This window comes from Panthera onca, chromosome C2 (assembly GCF_046562875.1).
Source record: "Panthera onca isolate mPanOnc1 chromosome C2, mPanOnc1 haplotype 2, whole genome shotgun sequence".
NCBI classification, from domain to species: Eukaryota; Metazoa; Chordata; class Mammalia; order Carnivora; family Felidae; genus Panthera; species Panthera onca.
In genome coordinates, this window is record NC_138347.1 from 147,981,076 (window position 1) to 148,008,689 (window position 27,614).

Genomic DNA, 27,614 nt, shown 5'->3' on the forward strand with positions numbered 1-27,614 from the left:
AACTGAAGTACGCATCTGTCTCTTAGAGGACCCGTTCAAACCCAACTTCTTGGGTTTTGTCCTCAGAGTTTCTGACTCAATGGGTCTAGGGTGGGACTTGAGAACTTGCATTTCTCACAAATTCCTAGGTGAGAGAACCATTGTTCTAGGGGAGAGTGCCTTATTTTTTGTTGCATTTGTTGCATTTACCCACCAGCGCAAGGTGCTTAGTAAATGCCCATGGCTGGAAGTTCTCCAAAGCTTCATCTTTATAACTTAGCTTTTGAAGCCTTAGCTTTTACTCCCTGAGGTCTTCCTGACTAGGCCCTAGACTCAAAAGAAAGAAATTCCTTGTTTTGTTATTAGATTTAGTTTTTGCTTTCTTCTCACCTGATAGGACCTGGTGAATAAAATGTCCCTTCTGACCTCTTGTTTAACCTGTCTTGGAGCAGATCGGAAGGAATGCCTTTCCTGTGACCTGGAAGCAATCCTCTATTTGTGACCAAATTATTCTTCCTTTCTTTTTGGTGGTTTCTGAATAAAATACGTTTCTTGCCAGCCTTTCACAAAACAGGAGGAGGGACCACTCAGAAGATGTGTTTGGCAAACATCTATCAAAGCCTGCATTTTACAGATGGTACCACTGAGGCCCAGAGAGGTGCAGCCACTGGCTCGTGGTCATAGAGCCGAGAAATGCAGGTGCCACGTCGCAGCTCAGGTCTAGCTTGACCCTGTAAACGGGGCGCTCGCATCCCCTCCCCCATCCCAGGAAAGCACGCCCGTTTATCCTACACTTCGCTTTGCACAACCCACACTTTCCAAGCTTTTTTTTTTTTTAGACATTTCCTTCCGAGGGTGACGGGACGGTCACGCTGATTGGTCTTGACCAGGGACCCCAAACAGCTAGCCGTCACCTAGACTCCACGGATCCCCGTAGAGCCCCTGCGAGCGCCTGGAAGCGTCTCGCCCTGCCCTCGAAGCCCAGCGATTAAGTCGGTTCCTCAAATTGTTCCCGACCGGAGGAGCAGGAAATAACACCGGCCTTTGGTGGCGGCCACAAGCGGGAGGGGGAAAAGTTCAGGCCTCTCCCGGGCAGTCGCACAGGCCTCCCATCAATCTCGGGTCTAAGGTCCGGCCGGGCCCGGGTTCCGGCCGCTCTTTCTGGCACTCGAGTCACCACCCGACCTCCGGCCTCTGTCGTCGCCAGGGGCCCGGCTTTCCCCGGGGCCGCTCGGCCCCCGCGCGGCCGCCAGGTGGAAGAAGACAGGTCAGCGGCGCGGCGCGCGCCAGGGGGCGGGGCGTGGCGGGGGCCGGGACCCCCGCGCCCTCTCCTCCGCGCCGCCCGCCCGGCTGCCCGCCTCGCGGCCCCGGCCGCGACCGGCGCCCATCCGGCCGCGCGGTCCCCAGCAACAGGTGAAGAGGCCGCCGACCCGCGGCGCCTCTGCGGGGCGGTCCTTCTCCCTCCCGCCTCGCGCCCGCCCCTCTCCACGCCCCCTCCCCTCCTCCCGGCCTCCGCCGCGGCGCTCGGCGGCCCGGCGGTCTCCCCTGGCGCCGTCTCCTTCTCCTCCCGGGCCCCAGCGCAGCCCGAGAGCCCCGCGCCGCGGAGCGAGGGGCGCCGAGCGCTCGCACGACACGCGCCGCGGCGCCACCGGCCCCGGGGGGCGCCCCCCGGCGCGCCTCCCTCCTCGCGCCCGCCGCGCTCCCCTCCCCCGCCGCCGGCGGCCCCCGGGCTCCGGGCCGCGCGTCCGGCCCCCGACGCGCTGGGGGTCTCCGGGGAGGGGCCGGCCCCGCCGAGAGGCGCGGCGATGGAGGAGCCGCAGCGCGCCCGCTCGCATACCGTCACCACCACTGCCAGCTCCTTCGCCGAGAACTTCTCCACGAGCAGCAGCAGCTTCGCCTACGACCGGGAGTTCCTCCGCACCCTGCCCGGGCTCCTCATCGTGGCGGAGATCGTGAGTGCCGCGCGCGCGGGGGGCGGGGGAGGCGCCGGGGGGCCAGCGCGCGGTGCGTCCGCCGACCGCCTGCCCGGGACGCCTTTCGCGCGGGCTCGCCTTCTCCCCGGCGTGCGAAACGCGGGGACCACCGCTCTGAGCGAGGTCGGACCACCTTGCGCGCCTGAGCCGCGGGATGTCTGCTTGCTGGGTCCCGTCGGGGGTCGTGCCGGGTCTCGGGAGCAGGGCGCTCGGTGGGCGTTCGTTCGGTTTGGGTTCACGAGTGTCACGGACACCTGATGCCTTCCTTACCTGATCTCCAGGTGGATGGCCTCCTCCCTGAAAGCAAAGCCTTCCAGAACTCAGGGAGAGGAGAGGACTTTTTTCTTCGCCTGCTTCTCTCCCCGGTGTTAAAATTGAGGTGAATTAAGAAACTTGTACCGAGAAAAATATGAGGGCCTCGACCCCGTTGGGGACCGGAAGGTCTCCTGCAGGGTGCTGTGCACCTCCTGGGCTCAGCGCAGTCCTGGGGAGGAGGGCTGGCGTGCGCATTCTCCTCTTGACCGGACATGGAGGCTGAGAGGTCTAGTGATTTCTTCTAAGTCCCAGCCACTCCTTCTTGGCTGGAGGGAGCCCTGTTACCAGCTGGTGGTGGCCACTGTTTCACCATGTGCCGGGGCCTCCTCAAGACCTTTAGTTGGCCTCGTGCCCTCATGCAGGCCACACAGCAGCCCTATCCTGTGTGCAATTATTATCCTATTTTGCATGAGAAGAAATTGAGGCACAGAGAGGGGAAGTCCAGGGTGGGGGTGTGTGTGTGTGGGGGGGGGGGGGGGGTGTCTGGACTGTGATTCAACCCTGGGCCTGGCACACCCCAGGGCCCTGCGCTTAACTGCCAAGGAGCATCCTTCCCAGCCGCCTACCCTTTCCACCCGATCTCACACCCATTCATTGGAAATGTGTGGAGTTGAAATCTAGCTTGTGTGGGTTTGGAGAATGGGAGCCATGGTGGTATAGAAGTGGCTGAAGACCCAGATGGTTTCTCTGAGAAGCCCCCGACAGAACGTGGGTACATCAGGTAGCTGACTCGCTCCTCCGGCGTCTCGGGCCCCGCCCCAGATGGACGGAATCGATGCCAATGCACGTAAAGTTTGCACAGTGTTGTCTGGGCTCATCCCCCAGCTAGTTCCCTTCGCTGGTATTGAGGACATCAGGAGACCCAATTAAAAAAAAAAACAAACAAAACAACAACGAAGTTATTGGAATCACCTTGCAGGGCCTGGCTTATAGGAATTCGGCAAATATTTGCTGTGTGCGTTAAGTAGTTGGCAACTTCCTTGCTCCGGCAGAGCAAACAGAAACTGAAGCCGGAGACGGGGGCTTCTACCTGGGGGTGGATTTGGACCCGGCACGAAGTAAAATGCCTCTTGTTTTTGACTGGTGATCCATATGCTCTGTGTTCCACGCTTTTTCGGAAAATAGCAAAGCGAAGGACACAATGCAAATGGCCCATAGTCCTGCCAGTAGAAATAACCACTGTTGATATTTTGACATGTGTCTTTTAAAATTTCAATAAATTAAAAAAAAATTAAGGTTTTATTTTCTTTTTAAATTAAAAAAATTGTTTTAATGTTTATTTTTGAGAGAGAGAGAGAGAGAGAGGGACAGAGCATGAGCGGGGGAGGGGCAGAGAGAGCCTGGGAGACACAGAATCCGAAACAAGCTCCAGGTTCTGAGCTGTCAGCACAGAGCCGGACAGGGGGCTCAAACCCACGAACGGTGGGATCATAACCTGAGCCCAAGTTGGACGCTCAGCCGACTGAGCCACCCAGGCGCCCCTCAGTAAATGTTTTTAAAGATGGAAACACACGTAAGAAAAATTTCCCTTATCACTCCAATAGTTCAATTTTGATTTTTGACAACTGTGCACGTTTTAAGGAATAAAACAGTCTTAGAATTAGAAGTTTGCCCCACTGTCTTCATACCTAGAGGTGCTCACTTTCAAATCTCTTAGAGCCCTAAATAACATATTTATAATGCTGTTCCTTGATTCCCCCCCCCCCCCCCACATTGTAGGTGTTGTCTTTGTCTTTCGACTTTCCCCTCTGAGAGATGTGGCTCTAACACTCTCAGACCACCTCTTAGATATCCCATCCCACCCCCCTATTATACATATACTCTTTCTGTCTCCTACTATATTTTGGGTTAGATCAATACCCATTGTTGACCTTAGGACACCATAAACACTGTTCACAGCCCAGCCACCGAGCAGTCTGTGAGCACTTTTCTTTTCCTGCCCAATCTGTTTCCTTCTCTTTTTCCATTTCTTCTTTCTCTAACTGTTTAGTCACTAATTTTACCTTCATTGTCTAAATCTCTTATCAGGAGACTGGGAGACATCGGGATTCTATCAAGGTCATCTCATGGCCAAATCCTCTCTGGGAACCTCTGACCTCCTCCCACCTGTCCTGCTCATCTGGGCACAGCTGACATCATGGGATTTCCTGCAGTATCACCATGGGGAGTCTTTGTCTCCACTTCTCTCCCACACTGGGTCCCCTGCTTCTCCTGACCGCTGTCCTTCTCTGTTTTGCCTCACTTCTGGGGGGGGGGGGACCACACAGACTTTAGTAGTTTCCTTAGAAAGGATGCATGTATGAATCGAGATTTACATCTTTCAAAATGTCTTGATTTGAGGGGCACCTGGGTGGCTCAGGCTTTAAGCATCTGACTTCGGCTCGGCTCATGATCTCATGGTTTGTGAGTTTGAGCCCCACATCGGGCTCCCTGCTGTCAGCGCAGAGCCTGCTTTGGATCTATTCCCCTCTCTCTGTCCCTCCCCCGATTGTGCTCTCTCTCTTAAAAAAAAAAAAAAAAGTCTTGATTTGACTGTTACACATAATTAATAGTTTGACTGGTAAAGAATGTTAGATTGTAAATTGTTTTCCTTCAAAATTTTTTTTTTTTTTTAATTTTTTTTTTTCAACGTTTTTTATTTATTTTTGGGACAGAGAGAGACAGAGCATGAACGGGGGAGGGGCAGAGAGAGAGGGAGACACAGAATCGGAAACAGGCTCCAGGCTCCGAGCCATCAGCCCAGAGCCTGACGCGGGGCTCGAACTCACAGACCGCGAGATCGTGACCTGGCTGAAGTCGGACGCCCAACCGACTGCGCCACCCAGGCGCCCCTCCTTCAAAATTTTGAGTGTTCCTCCATTATCATTTAACTACTCTGATTCCTGTTTTCATAAATTTCTATTCCTCATCCTTTTTTTTCTTTCCTTTCTGGAAGCCTGTAGGACCTTTCTCCCAAGAGATCTATAAGATCCCAGCAATGTGCCTTCATCTGAGTCCATTTTCTTCCATTATACTGAGGACCTACCTGGTGTGTTCTCTCAATCAGGAAAACTCGTGTATGTGTGAGGGGATTTTTTAAAATTGTTTTTTACCTTTCCGTTTTGTTTTTTTTTTCTGAAACTCCTTGTACACTTTTTTTTTTCTATGCATGCATTTTCTTATAATCTTTCTCATGGGTTCATGATATGCTGTGTTCACTTGCCATACTGTAAATGCTTCTCAGGAACTTGGATCTCTGTTATCACACTGTTCTGTTGCAAGGAAATGTCTTTGATTTCCTCTGTTTTCTATTTTAAAACTAACATGTTCCTGGGTTTCACCAGTATAGGTAGTGCCATAGCACTCTTCCTTCTTTGTTCCTCTTCCCACATTTATCCAGTGATTTTCTCAAGGGAAGTTTCCTTTAAGTGGAATTGTGTGTCAAAGAGTACTCACATTTAAGAGTTTTGTTACATATTCTGAAATTCTCTTTCTGCAAAGTTCTGCTGGTTTAAATTACTATCAGTAGTGTGAGCCTATTAAACTAAAAATACTTTTTTAATACTCTCTGAAATAAAAAAGGTGAAGAACCACTTAAATGATATATGCTGATCTAAGGTACTTTTTTTTTGTTCATGTTGTAACGTCTAACTCAGGATGTGGCTTACTGTGGATGGTTTCTTGGAGGTAATGCCATATGGTACCACCGATTCTTTATGGAAGTAGCGGGAAGCAGCTCTCAAACTATTGGCCTTCCCAGCCCTGAGACTAAGATAGACGTGCCCCCAGAAAAATGTTACTTTCTGCCACGGAAAAAAAAACAAATACTGAAACAAATAATTACTAAGATTACTTAGTGATTACTTCAAATTACTAAGAATTACTTAGATTCTGACTTCCCGCTGGAACCTAGGAGAAATGAAATAATAGAGAACAAAACACAGTGTTTCCTCAAATCTGTTGTCAAAATCGCTAGCCCTCGTTTTCCCACAGGAGTGAGTGGTGGTAGCTAACCTACTCAAACACTTTGGGCAGTGCCTATGTAACCTTCTGTTGAAACCAAATTGTGGCTGTTTCCTTCCGTTTAAAGTTTTACAACAAGCTAGAAGCAATCCAGTACTTGACCTGTGACTTGTCGGATGCTCTGATCTTATAACAATTACAAGTACTTGAAGAATTAACTCAGAAGCTGAGTTAATTGTACCCTTCCTGTTATTGGTGACTTCAGAATGAATTATAGCATCCGTGGAATAATGTTAGGTCACCTGTCATATACTTACGGTCATGAGCAGACTTAGGTGGGGAAAGATGAATAGTTTACTGAGAGCTGGAATCAAATTATTCTATCCTGTTGAGTTCTTATTAAAAAAAAGTGAGGGGCGCCTGGGTGGCTCAGTCGGTTGAGCGTCCGACTTCAGCTCAGGTCATGATCTCGCGCTCCGTGAGTTCAAGCCCCGCATCAGGCTCTGTGCTGACAGCTGGGAGCCTGGAGCCTGCTTCGGATTCTGTGTCTCCCTCTCTCTCTCTCGCCCTCCCCCCGTTCATGCTCTGTCTCTCTCTGTCTCAAAAATAAATAAATGTTTAAAAAAATGAAAAAAAAAGTGAACATAGTTTCCTTTTCAGAAAACAATGCCTAGTCTTTGTAGAAAAAATAGAAAAATGTAGGTAAGTAAAGAAAACCCCATGTAATTTTTTGCCCCCATGGTGGTTCTTAACAGGCATGGTACTACCCCATGCCTAGGATTTTTTTTTTTTAATTTTGGTTATTGTAATATTTGAAGCTTCTACTGTTGTTTAGTTTCCTGGGGGGTCAGGGTTGCTAAATGTCCTGATGTTCATGGGACAGTCCCCTACGATGAAGAGTTGCTTTACCAGTTGCCAACAGCACCACTGTTAAGGAACTTTGAGTGAACTACTATTTAATTTTTTTTTAATGTTTATTCATTTTCGAGAGACAGAGACGAGTGCGAGTGGGGGAGGAGCAGAGAGAGAGGGAGACACAGAATCTGAAGCAGGCTCCAGGCTCTGAGCTGTCAGCACAGAGCCCGATGCAAAGCTCGAACTCCTGAACCGTGAGATCATGACCTGAGCCGAAGTCAGACACTTAACTGACAGAGCCCCCCAGGCACCCCTGAGTGAACCACCATTTAGCACTGAATAAACCATTCCAGAATTTTTCAAGTCGTTCTGTATTATTATTTATCTGTAATTTTTTAAATGCAGTCACTTGTAAACTATTTTGTTTACTGCTGTGGCCACCTGTGCTGGCTACCTCCCATTTGTCCCTCAGAGCCACTCTCCACCCCTCTCTGTTCTCCACCCTAAAGGCTGATTTCCACGGACTGTCTCGAGGGGCTCCCCTCTGATGTTTCACTGCGGTCATCCAGGGGTGGTACCCGCAGGAGGCTGTGGGGTGAGAGGAGAGCAGGCTCCGGGTATTCAGTCCCTGGGATTCCTAAGTGCTGGCTCTTAGCAGGTTGACCGTGTCCCTCCATGGAAGGCGGGCTGTCTGGCCACCCTTGCCACACAGCTATTTTCCCTGGCTCTGATCGCTGTTCACTCCCAGCTGTTTACTATTGCCAGGCACTGCGCTATCACTGTGGTTTTCCGGCACCCTGCTTTATAAATAATGCCTTTACTAAACTCCATTCAGATTACCCAATCTGAAAGTGCCCAGTGCCCTGCTGAGACCTGATAAATTACCTTTTCCTCATTAATAATTAATTTCTTATGACATTCTCTTTTTTTATGGGTCTATCTTATGACATTCTTTTTTTCTTTTTTTAATTTTTTTTTAACGTTTATTTCTTTTTGAGACAGAGAGAGCATGAACGGGGGAGGGTCATAGAGAGAGGGAGACACAGAATCCGAAACAGGCTCCAGGCTCTGAGCTGTCAGCACAAAGCCCGACGCGGGGCTTGAACTCACGGACCGTGATATCCTGACCTGATATCAGGACGCTGAAGTCAGACGCTTAACCAACTGAGCCACCCAGGCGCCCCTCTTATGACATTCTTAATGGCCACATAGTATTCCATAAATGTCCAACTCCTACTATTCAGTTTATGTTTCTTTCCTTTAAAACTGTGACAAACTTCCTTTATACTAACTCCTCCTGGTTGTTCTTTAATATTTTCTAAGGATGAGTACTTAGAACTGAATTAAAAGGTCTATGCATTTTCTTTAAAGTCGAGTTTTTTGAGGTATACGGTAAAATTCACCCTTTTTAGTGTAGAGTTCTATGAGTTTTAGCACATGCCTTTTTAAGAAGTGGCTTTATGGAGATATATCATAAAACTGACCCTTTTAAAGTATACAATGCAAGGATTTGTAGGATACTTACAGAGTTGTACAACTATTTTAGAACACTTTTGTTACCTCAGAAAGAAACCTATTAGCAGTTACTTCCTATTCGTCCCTTCTCTCACCCCTCAGTAACCACTAGTCTGCTTTCTGTCTACACTTGTCAACATTCTGTCTACTAGGCTACATTTGTCTCTTCTGGACACTTCATAAAAATGGCCCTATAATATGTGGCCCTTTCTGTCTGGTTTCTTTTACTTAGCATAATGTTTCCAGTGGTCCTCCATGCTTATAGTATGTATCAGGACTTCATTCCTTTTACTAACACATAATATTCCATTGTAGTATATATATATGTGTATATATATATGTATATATATGTGTGTGTGTGTGTGTATATATATATATATGTGTATATATATATGTGTGTGTATATATATATATGTGTACATATCACACATCATCAGTTGTTCATCAACTGTTGACGCATCAACTGATGAACATCTGGGCTGCTTCCACATTTTGACTATTGCACATAATGCCACTATGAGCCTTCATGTGCAAGTTTTTTTGGAGACATATGTTTTCACTTCTCTTGGGCACTTATGTAGGATTGGAATGGCTGGGTCATATGGTAACTCTTTGTTTAATATTTTGAGGCACTGCTAGACTGTTTCCAAAGTGGCTGCACTATACTGCAATCCCACCAGCAATCTGAGTTCCAATTTCTCTACATCCTCATTAAGATTTTTTATTTTCTGTCTTTAACTCTGGCCATCCTACAGGGTGTGAAGTGGTATCTCATTGTGATTTTTGTTTGTATTTCTTTTTTTTTTTAATGTTTATTTATTGGGGGGGGGGGGTTGAGAGAGAGAGAGAAAGAGAATCACAAGAAGGCTCCATGCTTAGTGCCAAGCCCAGTGCGGGGCTCAATCCCACAAACCATGAGATCATGACCTGAGCTGAAACTAAGAGTCAGAGGCTCAACTGACTGAGCCACCCAGGTGCCCCTGGTTTGTATTTCTGTAATGACTAATGATGTTGAGTAGCTCTTCATATGCTTATTGGTCATTTGTATGCCTCCTTTGGAGAGATGTTTATTCAAATCCTTTGCCATTTAAAAAAAAGTTATTTTGGGGCGCCTGGGTGGCGCAGTCGGTTAAGCGTCCGACTTCAGCCAGGTCACGATCTCGCGGTCTGTGAGTTCGAGCCCCGCGTCAGGCTCTGAGCTGATGGCTCGGAGCCTGGAGCCTGTTTCCGATTCTGTGTCTCCCTCTCTCTCTGCCCCTCCCCCGTTCATGCTCTGTCTCTCTCTGTCCCAAAAATAAATAAAAAACGTTGAAAAAAAAATTAAAAAAAAAATAAATAAAAAAAGTTATTTTATTTTTGAGTTGTAAGAGCTCTTTACATGTTCTGGATACAAGTCTCTTATCAGATATGTTATTTGCAAATATTTTTCTTCCATTCTGTGGGTTGTCTTTTCACTTTATGTGATGGTGTCCTTTGAACTACAAAGATTCTTAATTTGGTAAAGTCATACACACACACACACACACACACACACACACACACACTATGGCTTATGCTTTGGATATTGTATCTAAGAAGACTTTGCTTAATCCAAGGTCATGAAGATTTACTTTTGTTTTCTCCTAAAAGTTGAATAGTTTTTTCTTACCTTTGAGTCTGTGATGCATTTTGAGTTAATTTTTTTTCTTTTAAAGTTTATTTTATTTTTTTTTTTTTTTTGAGAGAGAGAGAGAAAGAGAGCAAGCAAGCAAGCAAGGGAGGGGTAAATAGAGAGGGAGACAGAGAATTCCCAATCAGGTCCTGCATCGTCAGCATAGAGCCTCCTGTAGGGCTCAAACCCATGAACTATATGATTATGGCCTGAGCTGAAATCAACAGTTGGATGCTCGGGGCACCTGGGTGCCTCAGTCAGTTGAGCATCTGACTTTGGCTCAGGTCATGATCTCTCAGTTTGTGAGTTCAAGCCCTGTGTTGGGCTCTGTGCTGACAGCTCAGAGCCCGGAGCCTGCTTCAGATTCTGTGTCTCCCTCTCTCTCTGCCCTTCCCATGCTCATGCTCGCTCTCTCTCTCTCTCTCTCTCTCTCTCTCTCAAAAATAAATAAACATTGAAAAAAAAAAAAAAGAGTTGGGTGCTCAACCAGTTGAGCCACCCAGGTGCCTGGAGTTAATTTTTGTATATAGTGTGAGGCAGGGGTCTAAGTTGATTCTTTTCCATATGGATATCTAATTGTCCCAACACCATTTGTTGAAAAGACAGTTTTTCTCCCATTGAATTGTCTTGGCACCCTTGTCAAAAATCAAATGTAATATAAGGGTTTATTTCTGGATACTCAGTTCTATTTCATTGATCTCCATGTCCTTACAGCAATACCACACTGTATTGATTACTCTATCTTTGTAGAACATTTTGAAATCAGAAGTTGTGAGGATACCAAGTTTTTTCTTTTCTCAAAATTGTTTTTTGGCTATGAGTTCCTTGCATTTCTGTATGGATTTTAGTATCAGTTTGTCAATGTTTGCAAAAAGGGGTAGCTGACATTTCAACATGCATTGTGTCAAATCTGTAGATCAATTTGGGGGGTATTGCCGTCTTAACAAAATTAAATTTTCCAATTCGTGAATATAGGATGTCTTTCCATTTAATTAGGTTTTCTCTCATTTCGTTCACAAATGTCTTGTAGTTTTCAGGACACGTGTCTTATATTTCTTTTAAATTTATTCATATATTCAAATATACATTCAAATATTTTCAATATATTCAAATATTATTCAAATATTTTCTTCTTTTTGATGCTCTTGCAATGGAATTACTTTCTTAATTTCACTTTCAGACTGTTCATTGTGAGATCACAGAAATGCAATTGAGTTCTGTGTCCTTGACCTTGTATCCTACAATTTTGATGACCTCCTCTATTAGTTCTAATAGTTTTTTGTGGCTTGACATATGTGTATTTAAGACTTTTGATACAGCTGCCAAGTGGTGCAGAAAAGTGTACACAAGTTTACATTTCTTCTAGTGGTGTTTTAGTGTGCAACAGGGTTTGTTCCTGCAAATACTCAAACCTTCTTTTAATGTTTGCCAATTTTGTTGGACTGGGAGATACTCAAAATGATAAAAACTAGTTTGGCATGGACATCCCTACTCAGAACATCAGCTGATATTTAGGGGAGCCTTGGACATGTGAAAAAGAACAAATTGGTTTTTTGTCTTTTGTTTTTTAAGTTTATTTATTTTGAGAGAGAGAGTGCCTGTGGGGGAGGGGCAGAGAGAGAGGAAGAGAGAGACTCCCAAGCAATCGCAGGTGCTGAGCTGGATGTGGGGCTCCATCTCATGAACTGTGAAATCATGACCTCAGCCAAAATCAAGAGTTGGATGCTGAAAGGACTGAGCCACCCGGGTACCCCAGAACGAATTGTTTTTATTTGCATTTCCGTGATTATCAAAGTTGAATATTTTCAATATGCTCATTAGCCATTTATTTCTTCTTTTGGCAACTGCTTGCTTTTTCTTCATTTAAAACATGGGGCTCTTTCTTTCTTTAAAAAATGTTGTGGCAATATAAAAGAGAGAGAAAACTGAAATGAATATTACCTCCCAGGAGAGAAATAAGATTGGTTTGGGGAATGTGTTTGAATGGGATGTTTGCTTTGTAACTGTTTTGTCTTTTTATAAGTTTACATTTTTTTAGAATGAGAATATATTTATAAGTTAATGGAATTAAAGAAGCTTGCAGCAAAGGAATAAGTGTTCATTATAAAGATAAACTTCAGATCATTTATGTATAGAATGAAAACTTAAAGTCTCTGCTGCCCCACATCTTTGACTCCCTCCCTCATCTACCCACCTGCCTTGGTGTACTTACCAGTCACATTTCTCCCAGACCTTTTTCTGTATATGTCAGATACATAGTATGACCCACATATGTGGATGAACATATTACATATATTCCGCAGCTATTTTTTATCTACTAATGTCTTGGGGCATTTGGGTAGCTCGGTTGGTTGAACGTCCAACTCTTGATTTCGACTCAGGCCATGATCCCAGGGTTGTGGGATTAAGCCCTACATCAGGCTCCACGTTCAGCTCAGATTCTCTCTCTCTCTTCCTCTGCCCCTCTCCCCCATTTGTGGTCTCTCTCTCTCTCTCTCTAAAATAAAGAAAATAATATCTTGATATTTTTCTATGTTTCGTCTTTGTCGATTTGTAATTTTCCTATATACTATGGGTATTAATTTTTTCTGTCACTTGTTACATATCAATCATGCCATTTGTATCAAAATAAGTTTCTAATTCGCATGAAATCTAAACTGTTATCTTTATTTCGCCTTCTGGGGTTCACCTTGCTTGAACATGGCTTCCCTACCCCCAGGATTATACAAATATTTGAAGAAATTATAGGATAATTTTTTTAAGTGTTAACTGTATTTACCATCTTAAGCTCTAAGTTCTTTTTGTGTGTATAAGGTAAGAATGTGATTTCACTCTTTTTCCCCAAATGGATATGTAGTTGTCTTACCATTAATCATATCATATTCCCATATATGTGTAACTGTTTCTTGACCCTATTCTCTTCTATTTCTGAGTCAACTCCAAACCTTTTTAATTACTGTAAGCTTCATCATGCATTTTAATATCCAGTAGAGTAAGTCCTACAAATTTTTATGTTTCTTTGCTATTTTTGTATATTTCAACTAACACAAGTGATTTTCAGAATCGGTGTTTCTTAAACCCCATTACAACTTTATTGAGTTGCATTAAATTTATAAGTTAATTTGATAATATAATTATGTAAATTAATATAATTAATTATAATTAGTGCTATAAGTTAATATGATATTGACTCTTATCACCTAGGAATATTGTGTCTCTCTATTTATTTGGGTCAGTTTATGCTTTTGAAGTCCTAAGGTTTTTTCCAATGAATCTTATGTATTATTAGAATTAAGAATTCTCAATTTTTTAAATTTGTTTTTTTATTTATATCCAAGTTAGTTAGCATATATGGAATTCTCAATTTTTTTACAGCTTATTTGTATATTTTGAGAGAGAGAGAGAGTGCATGCGAGAACATCAGTGGGGGTGGGGCAGAGAGCGAGGGAGAGAATCCGAAGCAGGCTCCTCGCTGTTAGCACAGAGCGCAATGTGGGGCTCTATCTTATGGACTGCAAGATCATGACCTGAGCTGAAATCAAGAATCGGATGCTTAACTGACTGAGCCCCCCAGGCACCCTCGAATTCTCAATTTGTCAAAATTGAGATTTGTCAAAATGAATTGGATTTACCAATTTCTGATTGTTTGTGGTTTTATAAGGAAGCTCTTATTTTTCTTATTTTTCTTATTATAATCTTGTGTGTAGCCATCTTACTTGAGGTACTAGTTCTAATAGTTTTATTTATTTTATAAGTAAATTGTAGTGGTATCTGTAAATAAGGGTTGTTTTTCTTTTCCTTTTTATACATATATATATATATATATATATATTTTTTTTTTTTTTTTTTTTCCCATTATTGCATAGGTTGGGACTACCAGTATCTTGCTGAGTGATTGGGATGATATGAGTATCCTTGGCTAGCTCAAAACTTTCAGTGGGATGTTTCCAATGTACTAATTGTAGTACAGATTTAACTATAGGTCCTGATAGATACTCTTTGTTGAGTTAAGGGAAGTTTACTTGTACCTATTTTAATCAAGAATGATTGTTGAATTTAGAAGATAGGATTTGGGGTGAGGAGCATTTATTGATGTGATCATCCAGGGTTTTGTTTCCCTTAATTTGCTAATGGGGTGAAATATATTAGGAAAACTATTGTTGAAGTGTTCCTGTGATCTTGGAATACATCTCTACTTAGTTATAATGTATTCCTTTAATAGTCTAGTATATTTTAAGACTTTTTTTATTCTTGAATTTAATTTGTTAATATTATATCTGAGAAGCTGTTTCTATGCTCATATGTAAGACCAACCTCTTTGATTCTTTTGCTGTGATATTTTGTCTACTTTTTTGGCTAACATTTGTTATGTTCTGGTCTCTTTATTTTATTTTTTTAAATGTTTATTTATTTATTTTTTAAACGTTTATTTATTATTGAGAGACAAAGACAGACAGAGCACGAGCAGGGGAGGGGCAGAGAGAGAGGGAGGCACAGAATCCGAAACAGGCTCCAGGCTCTGAGCTGTCAGCACAGAGCCCGACGCGGGGCTCGAACTCACAAACCGCGAGATCGTGACCTGAGCTGAAGTCGGACGCTTAACCGACTGAACCACCCAGGTGCCCAATGTTTATTTATTTTTGAGAGAGAGAGAGAGAGCAGGGGAGGGGCAGGGAGGGAGGGAGACACAGAATCCAAAGCAGGCTCCAGGCTCCGAGCTGTCAGCATACACCCCAGTGCGGGGCTCGAACTCAAGAACCTTGAGATCGTGACCCGAGCCGAAGTTGGACACTCAACTGGCTGAGTCACCCAGGCACCCCAGCATCCAGTGCTTTTAATAAGAGACCTGATGGTCTGGTAGACCCTAGGCAGACCTGTTAGGTTCCTTGTCCATTTCCTGATTGTACATTCCCAGACTCAGCTGCAGTCCGGCCTTGCATGAAGTGACTTGCATGTTGTATTACCCAATGTAGAAAGATGTGGAATGTAGAAAGATGGCATTGGTGGTGTAGCAAGAAATTGTAGATAGAATGTTGTTTTATTGGGGTGAAATAGTTTGTGAAAGGTAGTTTTTCAACCATACGCAGTAATTAAAGTGGAGCTTCAGGTTGTTGTGGGTGGGAGTAAAAGAAGATGGTTAAACCCTTCCTTGGAGTTTCCTGACTACTGGTGAGGTCTCTCCCTGGGCAGACAGGATGCTGGTCCCCCAATCTGGGATTGATTGAGAAGACCTGAAGTCCCTCTTTCAGGACAGCTCTAGCCTAATGTCCCCTGGTGTTCCTGCTGAGAATATGTCCTTTGCAAATCTACTGCAGAATATAACATTTATAATATTTAAGTCAGAGGGCTTGTTTGCTGTAGGCTATAAACCCACTGCTCTGTGGGAATAATGTTCTCATTTCCTCTGAGGAACCAAATGGTGTTTTAAATCTCCCTAGAAGCTTTTGGAATTTTCTATCTTTAGAGATCCGTAGAGGTCATGTACTTTAACACTATGTGTCTAGAAAGGCATTCTTTATTCGTCCTCAGCCTTCATTGGACCCTATGTAACTAATATCCAAATTGATCTTCAGCACAGAGAAATTTTTTTTTTTGTATTTCCTGCATCTGTTCTGTTTTCTCCTTCCAAAAAATCTTTATTCAGTCTAGAAGTTGCAGGAGAGATTAAACTGTCTTTGGTATCTTTTCAGTTTTTTTCCCCCCAAACTTTTCTTCTCTTTGTTCTTTTGTAGAATTTTAGAGAAATAACATTTCCAGCCCAAGTTCAGATTTTTTGTTGAGTATGGGTTTTTTTTGGCATATATAAACATGCATCTATCTATATATACACGCATCTATCTATCTATTAACATTTATTCATTTTAGAGAGACAGAGCATGAGTGGGGGAGGGGCAGAGAGAAAGGAAAACACAGAATCTGAAGCAGGCTCCAGGCTCTGAGCCGTCAGCACAGAGCCCAGAGCCCCATGTGGGGCCCGAACTCACGAACCCCAAGACCATGACCTGAGCTGAAGTCGGATGCTTAACCAACTGAGCCACCCAGGCGCCTCTTGGCTTTGATATGTTTAATTCCCAACAGTTTGTCATTCTTTTTACTTTGTAGCCTGATCGCTTCTTCTTTTTATTGAATCATTTTAAGAAACTTTAGTATATTTAAACTTTGCTTGCAGAGAGACCACTTCTGCTTGTTGACTCTGTTGGCCCCTTACATGGCTGATTTCCTCCATCATTTGGTGATTCATGATTGTCTGTCTGTAATTGTAGATGAGATGAGATGGCTGAGAGTGTTTGCTCAGTGTGAGTGACAATGCCTGAACCCCTGGCAGTGAACACGGGTTTTCATCACATGACCTGTATCTAGTGGGTTTGGTTTTGTGTCGTTACCAGAGGAGGAGAAACATTAATCGGGCAAAGAGAGGATATCAGGAAAGAGTGTAGCTGCGTGGACTTTTCTCTGAGGTGTGCATGTAGCCTGTTGAAGCATCTGGCAGTCTTGAAACTTTGTCTTGAGGGCTATTTCCAGAAGTAACTGCTGGAGGAAATAGGGGAGAGGATGATTAACTTGGCAGCTTCTTATTCTTTAAACTCATCCTTGGCAAATGACTCTAGACCTATTCCTTCTCCCACTTCTCTTGTTACCTCTAGTCTGGACTTTTCGGAGGGTCTGTTTGGAAGGTCACCTTTTCGATGGGTCCTCTTTTCCTTTTCAGAGCCAAAGGCTAGAAACTCCATTGTTTATCATCAGTTTTCCCACGTCCCTCCCAGGAATCCTGCACTGCTCTATCTAGACTGCCCCACCGCTGCTCTATTTACCTTTTCAGCACTACTCTGTATTTTTAGACAGCATAGAGCCTGACACGGGGCTCCAACTCACAAACCGTGAGATCGTGACCTGAGCCAAAGTCAGGCGCTTAACCGACTGAGTTACCCAGGTGCCCCATAGGTATTTTTAACATACAGACGGAATATTGACCTTCTTTCTGTATTACAAATATTTTTCCAGACTATCATGCTGTAGTTTTATTTATGATGATTTTATTTATAAAAACCAAAGTTTATCCTCAAATCTATTCATCTTATTTTTCCTCACATTTAACATGCTTAGAAGTTTGTACCTCACTAACAAACTAAATATAATTAAGACATTAGTATTTAACCTATCATTTTCTGTGCTCACTTTGATGGTACATACACTAGCCTGTTTTCTTCTTTTAGTAATTCTTAATATTTAACCTTCATACTGAAATTTATTGTAGCAGAAGGTATAAATTTGAGCTCTAACTTTGTTTTCAAATATCTACTCAGTTGTCCCAACATGATATATTACCAACTATTTTTCATTCACTAATGTGGATTGCTTAATTTGTTTCATTTACTTAATTCTTGTATCTTTTTGGGTTCAACTCTGTACTTTCTAGTCTATTCCAGTCTTTGTTCTCATGTTTTAACATGTTTTAGTTCTAGGATATATCTTAACATCTGATCAAGTAAACCACCCCAGACATAACTTATAGAATTTTGTTAAGTCATACACTGCTGTGTCCCCTCTCTTCTGTCAAATGGTATTGGCTTTTGATTGCATGGATTAATTTTGAGGCAAGGGATTCACATTACTTGAGTTCCTAAGAAGAAAACTCCTCAACCATCAAATTTGTGTTGGATATTTATTGTGTGCCAGAATCTGTGTCTGCCATTTAGAATATAGCGGTAAATAGTACCTTTCTATTTTTATTCAAACAGCTGATCAATGACAGGATGTAAGATATGCAAAGAAAAATATGCTTAGGGAGATGCCAAAAGGTAGTTTAAAATTTCAGATTTTCAGATTTGAGCTGGAATTCAAAAGGCATTTATTCCTTGTAGGCCTTGGTCTGTTACTCATTTCAAATCTAAAATTTAACAGATGCAAAGTATAGTTTCTTTTTTTGGCCAAGATTTATGACTAGAACTATTCCCAGAAAGGTAGCAGCACTTCTCCCTAGACGAATATTTTACCTGTAACTTTCATTTAAAACTAAGTGAATTTTCACGTTTATTATCTCGGTTGATATTAAGTCAGCCCAGGTTTTGGGGAATCCCTTCCTTTATTGACATTCCTAGTTGGTTTGAGAAAACAGTTCCTAAGTTACACATGAGTGGGCCCACCACACTCGTGGAGTGCAAGATGAAACAAACCTCCCCTGATTGCTTCTCCCTCGTCTGTACCCACCCATCAGGTTCATGGTAACCTGTCCAGTAGAATCTCCCTTCTGTGGGAAAGCAGGATATCCATTGTCTTGGCCACAGTTCAGTTGCAGATGACAACATCCACGCTGGCTGGTTGAAGCAGCAAGATTTAACTGGCTTCCAAAAATTTTGGTAGGGCTGGAAGAGCAGGCTCTAAGCTAAGCTTCCAGCAAAACCTTTCTGAATCACACTAAGGAACTCCCCTATCATGGGCAGAAAGGCCACGAAGTAGGGTTTACTCTCAGCACTGCTGGATCCTGGGCCTCCACTGCTTCCAGTGCGACACATGGCCCAAATGTCTGCTCCAAATGTCCGTTGGTCTCTCAACACTAGGAAGCAAGGGATGGGACCCTGGGATTTCAGTACAGATGCCACAGACAGTCCACTCCTTGGTTGACTTTGCAATGGGAATACAGAAGCAGCCAAGGCATGTGTAGCCCCATGATGTTGTCTTTTGCTTTCTAAGCCTCAGATGAGTGCGTCTGCCAAAGCTACATCATGTGTGGAACCTGGGCTGTAGACTGGTTTCCAGCCTCTGGTGAGCAGGAAGGCGTGTGCTGCAAGGGTCACGAAGTGGAGCTGAGTGGATCCACGTGCCATGCTTATCACGGCCACTTTCGTTGGACTCTACTAGGCTCATTGTGTTGGAAGTGAAAGACCTGTGATTTTTCATACTTCTAGGACACTCTAAGGGCTTACCCTTTTTCAATTTAGACGTGCATTCCATTTCTGGCTGTGTGACCTTGCACAACTGGCCTGATAGTTCCTGAACTTCCATCTCTAATAATGAGAAGGGTGATGATGACTTCATAATTAGCAGAAGAGAAAATGAGCTAAAATACATGTAAGCCCTGTCCCAGAGGTAAACACTAGTTTATTTCTTGGCTACGTATCGATTTCTTTCTTTCCTCTTTTCTCAGTAGATGCAGAGTATGTAGATTAATCCCACTTGGACAGGGCTGCATTGAGAATGAATGGCCTTGTCTTAGCTTCTAGGATTTTTTTGTGCACCCAGTGATGAGCATGAACGTAGAATTTAGCTTCTGTGGTATGTACTGAGGTTAGGGATACGATGATACTTCTAACTAAAGAAAGCTTAAGGCTACAGTAAGAACCACAAAGCCCTGCTTATTTTAACTTTTAACATGGTCAGTTCACTTAGACTGTGAAAGATTAGGAGAATGGCCTAGGCACAATTATGAACGATGCCAGCTTCGTAGGTGCAGTGGAAACATTTCATCAATTTATGTTCCTGTGTAAACGCTATTCAAAGAAGGTCTCAAAAGCTATGGGGTAGGTCAGCTTTCCGGAGGTCTGGGTTTAATGGCCTGTTTTGGAAAAACATGCTAAGTTCTAACCTTCTTATCTGGCCTTACGCTTTCCTTCATCTTTCCAAAACCTAATTATAAGTGGTGCCACTTTCTGGAGGGAAAATAATTCAGAGGAGAAAGACCTCTTTGTTGTTGATTTATAACCCACCTTGTTTCCAGAAGGGGCTTGATGTGGGACAGACATCTTTAAATTGAGGGTACAACAAGAATCTATACAATCTTTATCAGTCAAGGATTGGCAAACATCAAAGATCACTTTAGAAAGAAAAACTTTGTCTTAAGTACTTAACTGAGAGCAGACGTGAAGGGGCATTCTCGAACAAGATTCTTTAGACAGAGGAGTTGTGTTGCCTGACATCGTGTGACAGTCAAGAGGAGAAAATATCTAGGACTTGTCAGCAACTCTGCCTTCAAGTTTAGGGGAAAAAAAGGTCCATGTGCTTTGAGGCTCTGGCCTCCTTCTGGTGTCACAGACCCAGAAATTTCCTTAGAGATGGAGATGTTTAAGAAGAACCATAATCGCTGTATTTAATATTCTACTAGCTCATACTTTGGAAATAATGTCTCAGGTTCCTTTAACTGTGACATGAATCCTGAGTGGTTTTCCTATTCATTCACATTTCAAATCACGAGCTTATGTTCACGCTGCCCTGGGAAGCTAATGTCGGATTTTTTATTTTTATTTTTTAACTTCCCTTTATGTGATTAAGTTGATTAGTGAAAGGTGGAAGACCAAAGCTCAGTTCACTAGGTCACTGGTTAGTACCAGCCTGGCTTAGCTGCTAGCCTGTGGCAAGGGAGCTCAGATGGGAGGTAGTATTTGGGTTTCCTTTCTCTTGGGGTACTTGAAAAGGTTGAGCCACAGTCATTCTATTGCTGACTTGCATGATTAAGACGTAGGGAAGTGTCTTCTGCAGACTTGTACCATGCCCCTGGAACTAAGATTCCTTAAAACTTTTTGTACGTGGGGCGCCTGGGTGGCTCAGTCGGTTAAGCAATGGACTCTTGACTTTTGCTCAGGTCATGATCTCACATGGCTCATGGGTTTGAGCCCTGAGTCAGGCTCTGAGCTGACCGTGCTGAGCCTGCTTGGGATTCTCTCTTTTCCTCTCTCTCTGCCCCTGCCTCACTCACTTGCTCGCTCTCTCTCTCTCTCTCTCAAGGTAAATAAACATTTAAAAAACAAAACAAAACTTTTTTGTATGTGCATATTGTACTAAACTCATATACTATTTAAAGAATAATAAAACAAGTAACCATATGCCCACCATTCAGTTTAAGAAATAGAACTCTGCCATATCTTAGAGGCATCTTGTGTGCCCTGTCCACTTTCCCAGAGGTAACCCCTGTCCTGGCTTTGTATTCTATAAAGTTCAAAGTGTTACAGCCATTGTTTAGCCTTGACTCATTTTGAACTTTGCAGAATATAGAATCACATGATGCTTTCTTCTGTTACTACTTTTCTTCTGTTGCTACTTTCATTCATCATTGAGTGTTTTCCACGTTGACACATGTAGCTGCTCATTAACTTAAAATTGTCTTCCGGTATAGGAATGAACCATAATTTGCCCCATCGACATAGAAGGATGTTGATGGCCGCCAGGATTGCCATGTTTTGCAATGATTCAGTTTTCCTTTTTGTATTTCTTATCCTTTCTTTTTTTCCTTCTGCTTGTTTAGAAGTCACGGTCTGTCTATTCTTTAGTGGATTCCTTAGCTATCTTAACATGAATATTTAGGGGCGCCTGGGTGGCTCAGTCGGTTGAGTGTCCAACTTTGGGTCAGGTCACGAACTCACAGTTTGTGAGTTCGAGCCACACATCGGACTCGCTGCTGTCAGTGCAGAGCCCGCATTGGATCCTCTGTCCCCCTCTCTCTCTCTGCCCCTCCCCTGTTCACACACTCTCTCTCTCAAAAATAAAAACAAAACAAAAAACATGCGTACTTAGTCTGCTATCCAGGTTAAAATTAATGCCTATTTTTAACCTGCTTCTAAGCAAAAACAAAGACCTCAGAACTCTAATTCAGATGACATCTCTCACAATTTGTAATATTTTCTAGTCATTTAGCGCTGTACTCTTTTCTACCTACATGTTAGGCATTATAATTTTTGTATACAGTCAACAGTTTTGTTTTACCCACAACCCACACGGTTGCCTGGTATCCTTGCTCATTGTTTTTTCTTATATTTCAGGCCTACCATCTGTTTTTATTTTTATGAAAATCTTTTTTCTTCCTCATTCTTGAAAGATAATTACACAGATTATAGAATTCTAAGGTGTCCATTTTGTCTCCATTCATTAAAGGTGTTATTCTTTTGTTTTATTGGTTTCCATGGCTGCTACTGAAGTTGGCAAATTACAATTTGCCTTTCCTTTTTTATTTGGCTTCTTTTTCTTTTAAAATTGTCTTTGCCTTTTTATACAACAATCTCATTATATGTCTAAGGATTTCTTTTTATTTATCCTTGTGTTTAATAGAGATTCTTGGACCCAATTATACATCTTTCAACAATATTGGAAAATTTTCAGTCATTATCTTTGAAATGTTGGAAATATTGTCTTTCTCATGTTATTTCATTTTCTTCTAAAACTCTAATTAAATATGTATTAGATCCTTAGATTCTATCTTCTATGGCTTTCAAATGGATAACTTCCAACTCTGTGTTCCTGGCCTGCATTTTATTAATTATTATTATTATTATTATTTCCTCTATTTTAATAATTATTTTTTAGCTGTTTAATCCATACATTCAAATTTTAATTTCAATCCTTTACATTTCTAGAAGCTTTTTAACTTTTCCAGATCTACTGTGCTCTTTATATCCTAACTAGACTTAGACCCAACCCAAATGAGAGACTGAGTGTGTCCAAATTGAAAAGGATATTTTTTGCTCTCTACCCTTTGCCAAGTCTGAGATAGCTGTTATCTTGCTGTTCCCTCTGGACGGTGAGTTAATTCTTATCTGAAGGGATGTCCTTTAAGATTCCAGCTTTACGTAGGGTGGGGGTGGGAGGTTGTTTCCTGTTAAAATTTTCACCTTGCGTGGGCCCTTGGCTTTAATCATCTTCTGCCATCTTGCACCAAGATGGAAGCTCTGCAAAAGGTTTGAATGGCAGTTTCTTAAAGAAAATATACAGAGAAAATATGCCAGTAGGCACGTGAAAAGATGCACTTTCTCCTCAGTCTTTGGGGAAATGCAGATCCAAAGCACAGTGAGATATCTCTTCACACTCCGTAAGATGGCTTTAATTAAAAACACAATAATAAGGCCCGGTGAGGATGTGGAGGAATTAGAACCCACAGGTACTGCTGTTAGGATTGATAAACGGTCTCTGTGCTGACAGCTCAGAGCCTGGAGCCTGCAGCCTGCTTCGGATTCTGTATCTCCCTTTCTCTTTACTGCTTCCCCGCTCGAGCTCTGTCTCTTTCTGCCTCTCAAAAATAAAGAAACTTAATTAAATTTAAAAAAATGACTGATAAATGGTGTGGCTACTTTTGGAAAAAAAATTGGCAACTCTTCAAAAGGAAAAACAGTTATTATATGACCCAACAATTCCATGTCTAGGCATATACTCAAAATAATCTAATAAAACAAGCTTCCATAGAAAAAATTGAACATGAATGTTTACAACAACTTTAATCACAATAGCCAAAAGGTGGAAACAACCCTCATGTCCATCAACTGATGAACACTACCTGATAAAACCTAATATATTCATAGAGTAGATTATACATTTAGCAATAAAAAGGAATGAAGTATTGATACATGCTACAGCATAGATGACCGTTGAAAACATTATGCTGAGTGACAGAAGCCAGACACAGAAGGCCACATGTTGTAGGATTCCATGTATGTGAAGTGTCTAGTGTAGATAACTCCATAGAAGTAGAAAGTAGGTGAATGCTAACAGGGCCCGGCTTTGGAGGGGCGGGGGAAGGAATGATTGAGAGAGTGACTGCTAATGGGTATGGAGGTTCTTTTGGGGATGATGAAATGTGCTGATCTTAGATACTGGTGATGGTTGCCCGGCTTGGTGAGTATACTGAAACCCACTGAACTGTACATTTTGAACAGGTGAATTCTATGGTATATAAATTAGATCTCAAAAAAGCTGTTAAAAAAAAAAAGATGGAAGCTCAAGGTCCCCATGAGGTTCAACAAACTGTCAGCATGAAAACTCCCTTTGGCATTCAACTGTTCCCCGGGATTCCCACTTTATTTCATTTTTGGCCTCTTACGGTTCTTTCTTTTCATGCCAGCTCAGCAACATGTTTAAAAATATTTAATGTTTTATCTATACTTGTTTCATTTGGGAGGATAACCAGCGTGTCATATCACTAGAAATTGAAGGCAGAATTCTTTAATTTAAAATTCTTTTTAGTAAAGACATTGAGCACCATTATTTTTTTATTTTTTTATATTTTGGGGGGGGGGGAGGGGCAGAGGGAGACAGAGGGAGAGAATCTTAAACAAGCTCCACACTGAGCATGGAACCCGTTTTGGGGCTCAATCTCACAACCTTGAGATCATGACCTGAGCCAAAATCAAAAGTTGGCAGCTTAACCGACTGAGCCACCCAGGCACCCCATAATTTTTTAATTTTAAAAAAGTTAAAGTTGCTAAGGAAATTGTAAGAACAGTACAATGAATTTCCTCCTCCGTTCACGGTGATTTCTCAAATGTAAATATACTACTTCATCCTCCCTCGCTGTCTATTTAATATTTTTGTGGAACCATTTCAGAGTAGGTTGCAGAATTCATGACCACAGATACCCCAGATATTTTGGCTTGTGTCTCCCAAGGACAAGAATATTTACCTATGGAACCATAGTATAACTGTCAAGTTCAACAAATGTACCCTTGATACTAAGACAGTTCACACTTCAGTTTTACCATTTGTCCCAATAATGCCCTTTATATTTATTCACTTTTTCCCTATCCAAGATATATTCCAGGGTCATGCATTGCATTTAGTGTCATGTCTCTTTAGTGTCTTTTAACCTAGAACAGTTCCTCAGTCTTCCTATCTTTCATAACTTTGACACTTTTGAAGAATCCAGGGGAGTTGTTTTGTGGACTGCTCCTTGAAGTGGGCCTGTCTGATGTTCCCACGTGAGTAGATTCAGGGTACATTGTCAGAAATACCACTGTAGTGATATGTGCCCTTCCTGGTGCAGTGTATCATGAGGCACGGGTCACTGTGGAGTCTCCTGATATTGTGGAGTCTCATCATTAGTAAATCTAATCTCTAACCTGAAGCCTTTTCTTAATGCTAAACATGGCGTATTTCTGAGCAGAAATGGCAGAATTTGGAGTCCAACAGATCAAGCTTTCAGTCTTGGCCTAGCAGCTATTAGCTCTGTGATCATAAACAAAATACATGACATTTTGAAGCCATCTGTAAAACGTGTCAAATAATACCAACTTCTTGAGACTATTGAAAAATTAAATTCAAATTCATGTAAGTTGTTTAGCATAGTGACTGGCACAGGAAGAACTCATAACTGTTGTTTGGGGGAACTGATGTTACCCAGGTGTGATAGGGGCCTCCTTTTCCCTCAAGGGCATTGGTGAAACTACTCAGAATCTCAGTAAAGGAGCCTGAAGACCTCCCATAGGCTTCCCTAATTCACAAAGAGCCAGTGTGCTCTTTGTCTTCTCTGCCTTCTCACCCACATCCCCTGACCCTGGCTATTCCCATTTTCAGCGTCCATAGGGAGCCCACTTACCTGAGTGTTGGGCTAGTTTCAGGCATTGACCAGTGATGGGCAAGAGGCTCTTGGCAAATGCAAGTGGACCTCCCACTCCGTTCTCCTCTCCCTCTTGTTTTGTCACCTTCCCTCCTGGATTACTCATCCTCCTTACCTCCAAATCCTTCTCCCTCTATTATGCAGGGAAACTCTCCAGTTTCTACCTCCAAATTTGTGTATCTCTCCCAGTGGGAACACCACAGAACAGAGGCTCTTCTCCCAACTGGACACCAGCCCCCTAGAGGGCAGATGGTGTCATGAGTAGGAACCTCTTTTCCTGGAACGTGATCTTTTTTTAGTCTGTTCATTGTGCTGCTTCTGCAACAGTAACTCCATGGTATTTGTCTTATCTTTAAATCAGCTTGCGAGGACAGTGCGCAGTTTGAACCTGTATGGTGAGTACCTTCAAGGAGACGCTGCCCTGCTGGAAATTAGAGCAATCAATTGCCTGTGGCTAGCCTTGGACGCCATGGACGTTTGCATAGGCATTTAAGCCTGAATTCCAGGGGAAGATGGGCTCAGCTGAAGTTGTATCACACAGGATTTTACTTTGTAGAAGTGAGTGTGAGCGAGGGCCCTGCAGAGTGATGATGCCACCTAGTTTATTTCCTTATAACCTGTCTCATCGATGGGTCCCACAAAATGAGCATTGGATGTTGCATCTTCCGCGTCTTATGCCACCACCCACTCCTTCTCCAGGGAGTGGTTTGTCTGGGTGAACTTGTTTGGTGAGGCTACCAGACCTTCTGTATGAAACTGAGGGATGTCTTTTTCACCTTTGATATTTTTTGCATCAGTGGGTGATATTTGCATGGTACTGTTGTCCATCCCTATCTCATGAGAAATTCCTTAATCTTGAAAAGGAGGGGGAAGCGAGAGACAGAAAGGGGCAGTGTTCAGCCTGGTAAAGGCCACTGGTATCCTGGGAGGCTGTGCAGTAGGCCACGGGCAGGTAAGACCTATGGTTGTTGCTGCTGCTGACTCACAGGCTTGGGGAGTCCATGCTCTAAGGAATGGAGCCACCTTGGAGACTGTATTTGAGGGTAATGAGGATTTGTGAGAACTCTCTTGTTTTGCCCAAGCTTGTAGGACTCTGAATATCTTGTCGTTGTTATCACCCTAAATTGTGTTGTTTTTTTCTAATAAAAGTCTTCGTTTCAGAGAAGCCTGTGAAACAGAAATGAGAATGGCCCCCAGACTGGTTTTGTTGGCCTGAATAGTGTTGAAAATCAGAATTAGTTGCCAATATGAAAAAGATATTTTAAGAAAACCTACATTTCCATGTTCTCTTGGAAAATGGACAAATGTACAGCATTGGACTCACTGTCCCTCTTGGCAATAATTCTTTGGAGCCAAGAAATGGCTGCCACCTGCATGTAAGAGTGTTGGTCAAGATGCACGTTTGACTGTTGTGACAAAGACCAAAGTAAGTGGCTTAAACAAGATAGGAGCTTGTTTTTCTCTCATTTGACAGTCAAAGTGCTAGTTGTCCAGGGCAGATAGAGTGGCTCCATAGCTCCAGAGTTCCAGCAGTTTCTGTCTTATTTTCTCTCTGTCTTCCACAGTGGGTTCTATCTCGTGGCCCCCGATGCCGCTTTGTTTCCCACCATCACGTCTGCTCAGTAGGAAGGGGAAGGGGAGGGTGCACCATTCAAGCCCCAACCTGGAAATTGTGTGTATCATTTCTTCTCCCATCCTGTTGACCAGAATGTACTGGTGTGACCGCATTTGGCTGCAGATAAGGCTGGAGAAGCGTGGTCTCCATCTCAATGGCCACGCGAATGGCTAAAATCCAGTTCTCACTAAAGTAGTGAGTAGGCGAGAGTGGGTGTGTGGACAACTAGCGTTCTGTGCCGCCACAGACCAAGAGTCATTGCCATTCACTGCTTTAATCCTGATGTGTTTCATTCAGGGATGTTACCTGTTTGGTCCCTGTAAACAGTTGAGGTTCCATTCTTAGCTCTGCCTTGATGTTCTCATGCAACACACTTCTGTGTTTTTATACTCTCTGCTGTTTAGAATTCCCTTCCTTCTCTTTTGGGCCTGGCTAACTCCTCCTCAGGGCAACTTGCCC

The 27,614-nt window shown here is 42.9% G+C and overlaps 1 protein-coding gene across 1 annotated transcript in view; it reads left to right on the forward strand.

Annotated features, from left to right (window-relative positions):
- The first annotated feature begins 1,275 nt into the window (after nucleotides 1–1,275).
- CMTM8 (CKLF like MARVEL transmembrane domain containing 8) overlaps nucleotides 1,276–27,614 on the forward strand; it is a 107,789-nt gene continuing 81,450 nt past the window's right edge. Inside the window, exon 1 of the mRNA XM_078432427.1 lies at nucleotides 1,276–1,931. Coding sequence (XP_078288553.1) covers nucleotides 1,785–1,931 — 147 coding nt within the window. The 5' untranslated portion in view covers nucleotides 1,276–1,784. The remainder of the gene's footprint in view (nucleotides 1,932–27,614) is intronic.